This window comes from Boleophthalmus pectinirostris, unplaced genomic scaffold (assembly GCF_026225935.1).
Source record: "Boleophthalmus pectinirostris isolate CB_2022bp ecotype Guang Dong unplaced genomic scaffold, ASM2622593v1 HiC_scaffold_7, whole genome shotgun sequence".
NCBI classification, from domain to species: domain Eukaryota; kingdom Metazoa; phylum Chordata; class Actinopteri; order Gobiiformes; family Gobiidae; genus Boleophthalmus; species Boleophthalmus pectinirostris.
Genome location: NW_026571473.1, coordinates 305,218 through 315,129, shown reverse-complemented (window position 1 = coordinate 315,129; position 9,912 = coordinate 305,218). Strand labels below are relative to the sequence as shown.

Sequence of the window (9,912 nt, the reverse complement as noted above, 5' to 3'; positions counted from 1 at the left end):
AAACCACTACTCCATTAATGTTTTTGATGAGGTAACAACATGACTAAAAGCTCACAGGACTAAACTCTGCATAATATAAGGCCTTTAAATATGCACTTTGTATCTTGGAGGGTTTGTTTGTTTGTTTGTATCTTGGAGGGTTCTTCATGTGTTTTGTTCCAAAAATACAGTACGGGTTGCATGTCCACAAATCATGACATAGTCCACTGGCAAAGCAAAAGCTCCAGATTTCCATTGCGCTTCTCAGTTGCCTTTGTGTCTCAGTCAAAAGTCTCATTGCAGTTTAACAGGAGGACAGGTCAGGGTGGGTCAACAGATCTGTGTCAGTTTGAGGAGAGGAATAACCAAAACTGGCCTACCTCTGTGTCCTGCATCACCACACCAGTGTCCAAGAAGAACCAGGTGAACACAACAGGAAAGGCCTCACTCCACCACTCTGGTGTTTCAGTTGACAATGTAATGGTTAATTCCCACAAAGTATTTCCTCTGGAAGGTCTTCTGCCACATTTTCAGCCACATATGGTGTAAAAAACCTGTAGCGTCTCAAATGTCCATAGCTACAGCTCCTTAGCTGGCCTCTTGTATGGTCTCCATGTATACCAGAAAAACAAAGCTCATTTCGCACAATCCCTTAACAGTCCTAAACAGTCTCTTACTTGTGTCCCTCAGCTTGACATGCTGCACTTCTTAGTTGGTTAAAATCCCATGATCCCAGTCACAAAAGCATCCACTCCGTTGTGTTTATGTATAAATCACACTCTTTGCCCACATCTCTGTCAAGAGATGTTCAACATTCAGTACAGCAGGTGGCGCCACGCTTTCATTTCACTCATACCTTAGAGCGCAGAAGAGGTTTATCCATGGAAACCGAAGGCGCGTCATGCGCGCCCGACGCTGGAGCAGAGTTTTACGCAATTTTTTCACTATTTACCGTGCTGATGTGGCCCTGTGGCGCGTACAGGCTTGTGTGTTAGCTGTTAGTTTACAGTGAAGACAGGACCGTGGTCCATAAGTGTCAGGAGACGATGTGGAAGCAGAGCGGCCGGAGCTCAGCTCTGGAGCGGGCCCAGGCGGTGCTCTCCTCCCACAGAGGCAGAATGGACACTGCACACCACTCACCACGGGTATTTCATTAACAGTAACATAATTTTCTTTCTTCTTTTAGGTATTTTGTGACTGTTTGTTGAGTTTATGCGGGAAAGATACTTGCACAGATACATAGTGTTCTGCTAGATTATGGCCTTGCATTACATCGGTCCGTGCTGTGTCACACGTTCTTCTGCTCAGATGTCTCAAGGAGACGCCGTGCGCGCACCTCCAGCCTGGATGTCGTCTGAGCTCCAGTCCCAACTCAGCGACAGCGAGTACTCGCTGAGCCCAGGCCCTGGACAGGATCACCGGGAAGGAGCCACTGTGCCAAAGCAGACGAGCGACTGGGCTTCGGAGGTGAGTGCCGTGCGGTGTTCTCTGGACATGCGAAATGGCTTGGCAGTAATGAGCATAGCATGATGCAGTAAACACCGTGTTGCCTTTTAGTTATTAGGTCTTTGTAACGTGAACATTGAAACAGACTTTTGATAATAATACAACCAAATCATGATGTTACACTGGCAGGTTCCTCGATCTTTGACTCCTCTGGACGCTGGGGCAATTAGGTTCTTAAAAAGGCCTTCAGCTGCAGCCCAGGATCAGCCCAGAGAAAGGTACAGACCCCAGCTCACACACTGAAGAGTCTGTACTGTCTACAGTTTTAATTTGGATGATGTTTGTGGTGATGATCCTGTGCAGCAGAAACTCAGGACCAATGTAATGTGTTTGTGTTGTCTCTGATGACGGAGCAGAGCAGTGCCCTCTTCACTGCTGGCATCCCAGGCGGCGGCTCTCAGCAGACTGGCCCAAATAGAAAACCGCTTTGGAAAAAGTCTGCACACCAAAGGGTCTTCAAGAGCAAAGCAGACGGCAGCACAGAAACTCGCAGAGGAGACACGCACGTTGCCCAGCACGGGCCAGCCCAGCACGGGCCAGCCCAGCACGGGCCAGCCCAGCACGGGCCAGCCCCAGCACGGACAAGCCCAGCACGGACAAGCCCAGCACGGACAAGCCCAGCACGGACAAGCCCAGGCACTTTGTAAAGAGCAAGCCTCTGGGTGCTCATGGACGACACTCGGAGGTAGGTAGTATGCAGTTCTTAGTAACTTTTTAAAGAAATTGTACTTTTCAGTCGAATAGTAATACGCATGTGTTCTTGCAGGAGTCTAACAGCAGGCGGCAGCTCCACACTGAGGACCTTCCAGTACTAAACCCCTCCCCAAGTTCACCACCAAACACTTGGCTTGTCCAGCCTCAGCCCAGTCTCTCTCCTTGCTCCATGTCCCCCTCTCCCCCCTACCTGCCCCCCTCTGCCCCCAGCCCCCCCCCTCTCCCCGTTGTCTATCTTCTGTGGGCTCTGCTTGTGGAGATGTGCACTCTCTGGAGGAGCTGTTCCCTTTGGAGGTTGCTTCAGAGGATGCTCTCAGTGAGCACTCAGACAGTTCAGGATGTAAGACCTTAATTGTATTTGTGCACCAAACACATAAAAAAGTCCTATATTAAGCAAAATTGACTCTTGTGAGCTTTGAGCCATGCTAGAGAATGTCCACAAAAACATACCTGGAGTTGTGTTTTGCTTTTACCTTTTACTTTTTTGTTCAGTAGAGAGTTTCAGTATGGAGTTTAAAAACATGTTGAGTGTTTTTTGCAGAAATCAGCCTAAATATGCCGGGTTTGTGTGTTAAACATGTGTGAATGAAACAAAACACAACATCCAGTAAGGTTTTGTTCTGGAAACAACATTATAACTTACATCAGAAAATAGTGCAATATGGGCCCTATAAATGAGAATGGAGGAATATTGTGCATGTAGTAAGGTCATTTAGCTCACCTTCTCTCATTCTGGGTGTCCTCCACAGGCTTCAAACTAAACCTGATAGACTTGGATGAGCTGGCTCCTGCTGCTCTGCTGCTGGAGGAACACCCAAATGCACAGGTCTGAGCTGGTAACACTTTTTTTTTTTTAGCTTTCTACCTCTGTTGATCTCTCATCAAAAACATAACTGCAGAGGCTTCAAATGTCCTCCGTACATGTTTGAGTAATTTAGCTATCTCTCCCAGGCCCTATTCGAACCCTCTTTACATATAGCTGGGAGACTCTGTGCAATGCTCAGCCCACAAGCCACGTCATCCATGCTCCTACACTACAATTCTCCATAAATATACAAAAGCATAATATGAAACTGTACACAAAAACTTGATGCGATGTGCAGTAGTTCCATGCTGATTGTGGTGTGAAAATGCTCTGAAAGGGGAGTGACTTAATGCAGGTAGCAAAGGGAGGGGGGAACTTATAAAACATGTTAATATGTTGTTCTGGATGAATATATTTACAACAATAACAATAGAAGATACAGTAACATGTGATCTAAGTATGTTATGTATTAGCAGTTAATATCCCATAGAAGTAAAATACACCCCCTTTCAATTCAACCCTTAAAATAGGATCCTAGGGCCCATTCCAACAGGTATTTCTTATAAATCAGTGATTATTTCAGCTCTACTAAAGAAATCTTATATTTGAAAACAGTATCTGATTAGAGTTGTCAAAAGTCCTTAAAATCAGATATCAGATCGTTATGTAAGGAAGAGAGGTGATACTCAATACCAATTCAGATAGCACCAATTCTGATAATATTGGTATTAACATATAATATAATTGTATTATGTATTATATGTTGCCTGAAATATGACTTTATTTCGGGATAATAAAGTATCTCTCAATCTACTTAATAAAATGCATAATGCATAAAATGTGATTTTCAACATTAATTCATAGTACTTTATTTTCTATTCCCATGTGTGTTATATCTGTGTAATGCCTCTGTGGTCCAGGTAGGTTCCATATAGTGTAACCTATGTGCTCTTATTCTATTCTCATTCTAAAGCTATTCAGGAAAGGTTCATTTCTGTCCTGTCAATGGAACTTTTTAGTATCTGTATCTGCTTAAATGAGTATCTAGTTTCGATACTAGTTTTGGTATTGATTAGCATCTGATTTTATAGGAATTTTTTTTTTTTTATCCCTTGGCAAATATTGCAAAAAGGACTTGTGCTATGTTTTAAGGAACCAGAGCTACAGGAGGAGCATGGAAAGGAGGTGGAGACGGTGCATGAAGAGGAGGTGGAGGAGGTGGAGGAGGAGGTCCATGAGGTCCATGAGGAGGACTACTCCAGTGATTTTGAGAGTGCTATTCAGACAGAGGGCATCTCAGAGCACTCCCAAGACAGTAGTCAGCCCCCTTCTCCTCGCTCACCGTCCAGTTACTCTAATACGTTCACCAGAGCAACTCCATCTGACCCCTGCACTCCCGAACCCCCACCTCACAGCCATGGCCCTCTACCCCAGCGTGACACGACCTTGGCAGAAATAGCCTTTCATTTGCCTGGTCAGTCTAACATTGCACATTTGAAAAAAGAGCTATATCCATCAGCATTAAAGGTTGTATAGAGGATTTTCCAAGGAACGAGAAATCCAGCGACTGTTTGTCCTTTTTCAAATGTTGCGCATGCGTGAAACCACCCCCCCTCCCCTACAGCTCCTACGTAGAAACACCTCCTCCCTCCTCCTCTTTACACCAGAAACAGGTTTGTTTACAGCCGGTGCGCTGCACATGACTTGTAAACAACTAACTACAGTGTTGGTTAGGCAAGGCGGAGAAGTGAGGAGCGGGGGGAGGGGGTGTGCGGACATTTCGTGCGCGGACGAGAAGAGCGGAGCAAGGAGAGGAGAGAGGAGAGGGGAGCGGTGCGTGGAGATTCCGTGCCCAGAGAAGTGAGGAGCAGGGGGAAGAGCGGAATGGGCAGCGGGGAGAGGAGCAGGAAAGGGGTGCAGAGAAGGTTGCACGGAGATTCTGTGCAAATGAACTAGCTACAACACGCAGCAGCAAGCGGACTCTTTCTTTGCCTTGAAAATTACGTTTTCAGACATAGGATATCGCTTTCGTGTCCTGAAAAACGTTTGACTAGCTCTTGGAAATAAAAGTAAGTTTTCATAATAAGCAGAAGTTTCCTGTCCAGGAGTAATTTGTGGACCAGTGCGTCAGTCTTTAGACCCTGCGTCTGCTTTAGTCGCGCCATCGCTGGAATGAATCTTCAAGAATCACCTTAGTTTGGCTTCGCTGCTTTTCCCCTTGTCTTCTTCTTTCAGCGACCTCAAAAACGGACTTTCTTTTGCGGCTAACTGCTCCTGGATTCTTGTCGCCGTCGCAACAAACTTTGTGCTAACTGCGAGGAAGATATAGGTCAAAAAAAAGCCGTTAAGAACTGTTGTGTTGGTGGAGTAAACAGCATCTGTGCGGCTTGCGTCTGTGGACTGTGTGACAGACATACGTAAACCACGTACCGGCGGCGCGCAGGTAAGTCAGTTACGCTAGAAACGTAGGGAGATTGATTGACAGCCTGTCAGCTCACAGATAACGAGGCAGTGTCGTTATCTATTGGCAAATGTTTAGCCCCACCGCGTCCAGAGTTGATGAATTTTTATTCTCTTTTTTTTGGTCATCATAATTACAAGACTACTGCACCTCTATAATGCTATCATTGACAACTTGAAACAACAAAAAAAATCCTCCATACAACCTTTAAACAAAGGGGTTAGGTGTAAGCAGTCGGTTTGTACAGTACTTTATTTTACTTTACAGACAGACCTGGTCAAATATTTGCACAGTCTATGGAGTTGATCTGTGTCTGTTGGGTTTCTCTAAAAGACTGAGTTGTTACTGTTGTTAATAATTCACTGTAAGCTAAAATGTGGTGGAATGTGGAGCTCGACAGAGACCTTCCATCCCCTGGTTCCGGAAGTGCATTTCTCATTCATTTTTCCCATAAACTTTCCAGAAAAATTGTGTTTAATTAGCTGGATGCATGCTGGTGTTGTGATAGCGCTCTGAAAGGGGAGTGACTTAACAGAGGGAGTTGTTGATGTTACTATGTTGTTTTGGGTGAATTTATTTTAAAATGATAAAAGGTAACACGATGATCTTAAAGACGTGTGTGGAATCCGTCAGTAATCCAACAATTCCATCCTCAGACAAAGAAAACAATAGCTGTAGCCAGATCAGGCTTTCTGAAATCCATATTTGAATTATTGTATTAAATACAAATGGGGGTAAATGTGACAAAAAGAACTGCTAAAGATAAATGAGTAAACATTAATAAGTACTGTAAGTATTGTAACATGTCAGAAAGCTCCAAAAAAGTATATTTTGCATTATGCCCCCTCTTTAAAGTCACTCCTATGTATTAATTTTACAAGGCAATAAGTATAATTTTAAATACTTTCATGCTCAGCTTGTTTTAGACAATGGAGGCCACCATCCTCTGACATCAGCACATTCTTAGACTGTGAAAACAACAAATGAAGTGAAATCTTGAAGTGCAGATGTAGCTCTTTTTCTGACTTGCTTCCTTCCCTGGAGCAGCTGTCTGTAGCCCGTGTCCTTCCCTGGGGCTCTTGATGCAGAGCCTCAGACAGCAGCTGGCCCTCACCTCACACTTCATCAGCAACGCTCAGGAGCAGCGCACTCGGCTTCTGGAGGATCTGGGGCCTCCCAGTTACAGATACACCACTCTGCAAGACACACTGCAGGTACGAAAGCTGTCAGACCTCCAGTCCAGCTCAGCAACACAGTCTACTTTGCTTTTAGGTTTTTGCATTGAAAGTGGCAACCCAAATGAGGCTCATTTTGATTAGAACATGTTTGCCTAGTGTCTGGAGATACAGAGCTAATTTTCATGTAATTTCAAATAAAAATCTTGCATCAGTCCCTTTAAGAAAAGCAATTCATGTTAAATAAAATTGACTGTGTTGCTGTTATGTATTTATGTGTTGTGTCTTTTTCCAGTACATCTCCAGACTTGGAGCCACCAGGTCACACTCAGGTCAGCAGATAGAGAGGAGGTGACCACACTACTCGAGTACTTGTGCCATCATTTGTATTGATTTGAAATGGTTGTTTTTCTCAGATTTTATGCCTAAGCATATTTATTTGGATTGTATGGTGAGCTTCTTGATGTCAGAAATAATCTTTTTTTAACTAAACAAAGAATTTTGAATAAAATATAGCCATATTTTTGACAATCATGTCTTGAGTGTTTTCTTTTTTTTTTTTACTGCCTGCAGCAAAGTGGTTCACCAGATACTGCCATGTTGCCATAGTGATTAGATCTTAAATAGTGGGTAAAAGGATTGGGTATTTTTCAAGGTAGCACACTATTAGGTAAACTATTATATTAGGTAAACTATTATATTAGACCAGCATTCATCAAACTAAGGCCCATGTGCCGACTCTGGCCCCCCAGCCCCTCTGCCCCCATCACTTGAACAATCCTAAAAAAGTTGTCATGGCCTATTTTTTTAAATAAATTTTTGGCAAATAATAACCTGTCTGAATCTTGTATTTTTTTTATTTATTTTTTTCAAATTTAAAAGGATTTTTATATGAAGTATTTATATTTAAATTATTATATGCTGTATTTACATTTGCCAAAGTGCTTTACAGCATGAAACACAACATAGTGAAACACTAACACAAATATAAAATATATAAAATATTACATAAACGAGTTACTTGATGCACAAAGATAATAGCTTAAAGTAGAGCTCATGGGTTGTTGAATGCCATCTTGAAAAAATGTGTTTTAGGAGGGTTTTAAAGTGAGAGAGGGAGGAGCAAGATCTCAGGTGAAAAGGAAGGGAATTCCAAAGCTTGGGAACAACAACAGAAAGCTCAGCCTCCCCTGGTTTTGAGGCGGGATGGTGGGACGGACAGGAGGTTGAGAGAGTTTGACCTGAGAGAGCGGGAGGCTGTGTGGGGTTAAAAGGTCAGTGATGTACTGTGGTGTGAGTGAGTTAAGTGATTTAAAAACAAATAATACAATTTTTAAATCAATTCTGTATTTAACAGGTGACCAGTGGAGTTGGGCTAGGATGGGTGTAATATGGTCTCTCTTTTTGAACCCGATGAGCATCTGGCAGCAGCATTTTGGACTAACTGTGACCTGTTGATGGAGGATTGTGGGAGGCCTGAGTATAGTGCATTACAGTAGTCCAGTCTGTTTGTTACAAAAGCGTGTATGATTGTTTCAATGTTATTGCGTGTTAGGATTGGTTTTAATTTGGCAATTTGTCTGAGCTGAAAAAAGCTAGTTTTAACAACATTTGAGATCTGTTTCTCAAAGTTTAAAAGAGAATCCATAAAAAAACCAAGATTCTTTGCTGAACTGTGCAAATTTGTGGCAAGAGGTCCAAGGTCAGATGTGAGGTTGTCAGTGTAAGGTCCAAATAGAATAACTTCAGTCTTATTTTCATTTAGCGGGAGAAAGTTAAAGGACATCCAATTTTTTATTTCTAAGGCAGTCATGGAGGGTTGCAAAGGATGAGACATTTTTTGAGGAAACAGGAAGATAGAGCTGGGTGTCGTCAGCATAAAGGTGGTACTTAATCTGATGTTTTTCTAGGATTGAACCCAGGGGGAGCATGTATAAAGAAAATAAAAGAGGCACTAAAATGGACCCTTGGGGCAAGATGCACGTGACAGGAGCAGGGGTCGACACTCTCTCACCAACTCTGACTGCAAAGGATCTTCCTGACAGATATGATGTGAACCATTTTATGACTGAGCCCTGCAACCCAACAATATGCTGCAGGCGTTTTAGGAGGATCTGGTGGTCAACTGTGTCAAAGGCTGCACTTAGGTCCAGTAAAATTTGTACAACTAAGGATCCGGAATCAAGTGTGAGAAGGATGTCATTGTAGACCTTTACCACAGCAGATTCGGTTCTATGATGCTTGTGAAAACCAGACTGGAACTTGTCGAGGATCTGTAGGCTTTTAACATGAGCTGAAACCTAATTAAGCACAATTTTTTCAAAAATTTTTGCCAAAAATGGTAATTTGGATATGGGCCTGTAGTTTGATACATCTTCGGTGTCCAGGTTTGCCTTTTTAATGAGCGGGTGTACAATAGATTGTTTAAAGAATGTAAGAACAGCACCACTATGTAGAGATGAATTTATAATGGCTAAGATGCTTGGATGGGTGCAGGGAAATACGTCTTTAAAGAAAGTTGCAGGTAAAATGTCCAGGTAGCAGCTCGTGGGTTTGAGATGTGCAAGTGCCTCAGTTAGTTCTGGGAGAGACACTTGCCTGAATTCAGAGAGGTGGTGGGGAGCATAGGGTATGATTTGGGGGGCGTTGGGGGGGTGAATAATCTGTGCTCTAATATTGATTATTTTATTCATAAAGAAATTCTTGAACAGTCCACTGAGGTGGTGAGGCAGGCGTGTGAGGACGGAGATGTAGTAGGGAGTTTAGAGTTTGGAAAAGGATTTGAGGTTTATGAGCATTTGATTCGATCATGTTGGAAAAATATTCACTTTTCGCAGACTGTACCACTTTCTGATAGCACTTTAAGGAAGATTTAAATATTCCATAAGATACATGAAGTGTGTCTTTTTTCCATCTTCTTTCTGCTTTTCTACACATTTGTCTAAATGTGCGAGTAGAGTCATTTAGCCACGGTGTTAATGTATTTTTAACTTTAGGTCTTCTGGGTTTTTTGGGGTCAACAGAGTCCAGAATTTCTGAGCATAGAGAGTTGAAATTGTTTGTTAGGTCCTCTGTGTTCGCGCAGGCGTTTGGGCCTTCAGGGCCCCCAAACTGCTGATGGGCAGTGAACAGATCAGAGAAACATGGCGCTGTGGAAGAGTGGATCAATCGGGTAGAGCTATGAGATAAGGGTTTAATTATGGAGCACGTTAGCACGCATTTAAAAGTGATCATAAAGTGATCTGATACACCACGGTCAAAAATATCTAGAT

General features: G+C 42.9%; 1 protein-coding gene across 1 annotated transcript; it reads left to right on the top strand.

Moving 5' to 3' along the window:
- The first annotated feature begins 867 nt into the window (after positions 1–867).
- Positions 868–2,398, top strand: LOC110168993 (uncharacterized). Its single transcript, XM_055164424.1, has 5 exons — positions 868–1,124; positions 1,288–1,446; positions 1,615–1,703; positions 1,842–2,170; positions 2,252–2,398. The coding sequence occupies exons 1-5, from the start codon at positions 1,026–1,028 to the stop codon at positions 2,257–2,259; spliced, it is 684 nt and encodes a 227-aa protein (XP_055020399.1). The 5' UTR covers positions 868–1,025; the 3' UTR covers positions 2,260–2,398.
- Positions 2,399–9,912: the final 7,514 nt, after the last annotated feature.

Coding starts and splice junctions, on each gene's coding strand:
- LOC110168993 (XM_055164424.1), top strand. CDS start 1,026: ATGTGGAAGCAGAGCGGCCGGAGCTCAGCTCTGGAGCGGGCCCAGGCG. Junction 1,125..1,287: donor CTGCACACCACTCACCACGG/GTATTTCATTAA, acceptor TCTTCTGCTCAG/ATGTCTCAAGGAGACGCCGT. Junction 1,704..1,841: donor CAGGATCAGCCCAGAGAAAG/GTACAGACCCCA, acceptor ATGACGGAGCAG/AGCAGTGCCCTCTTCACTGC.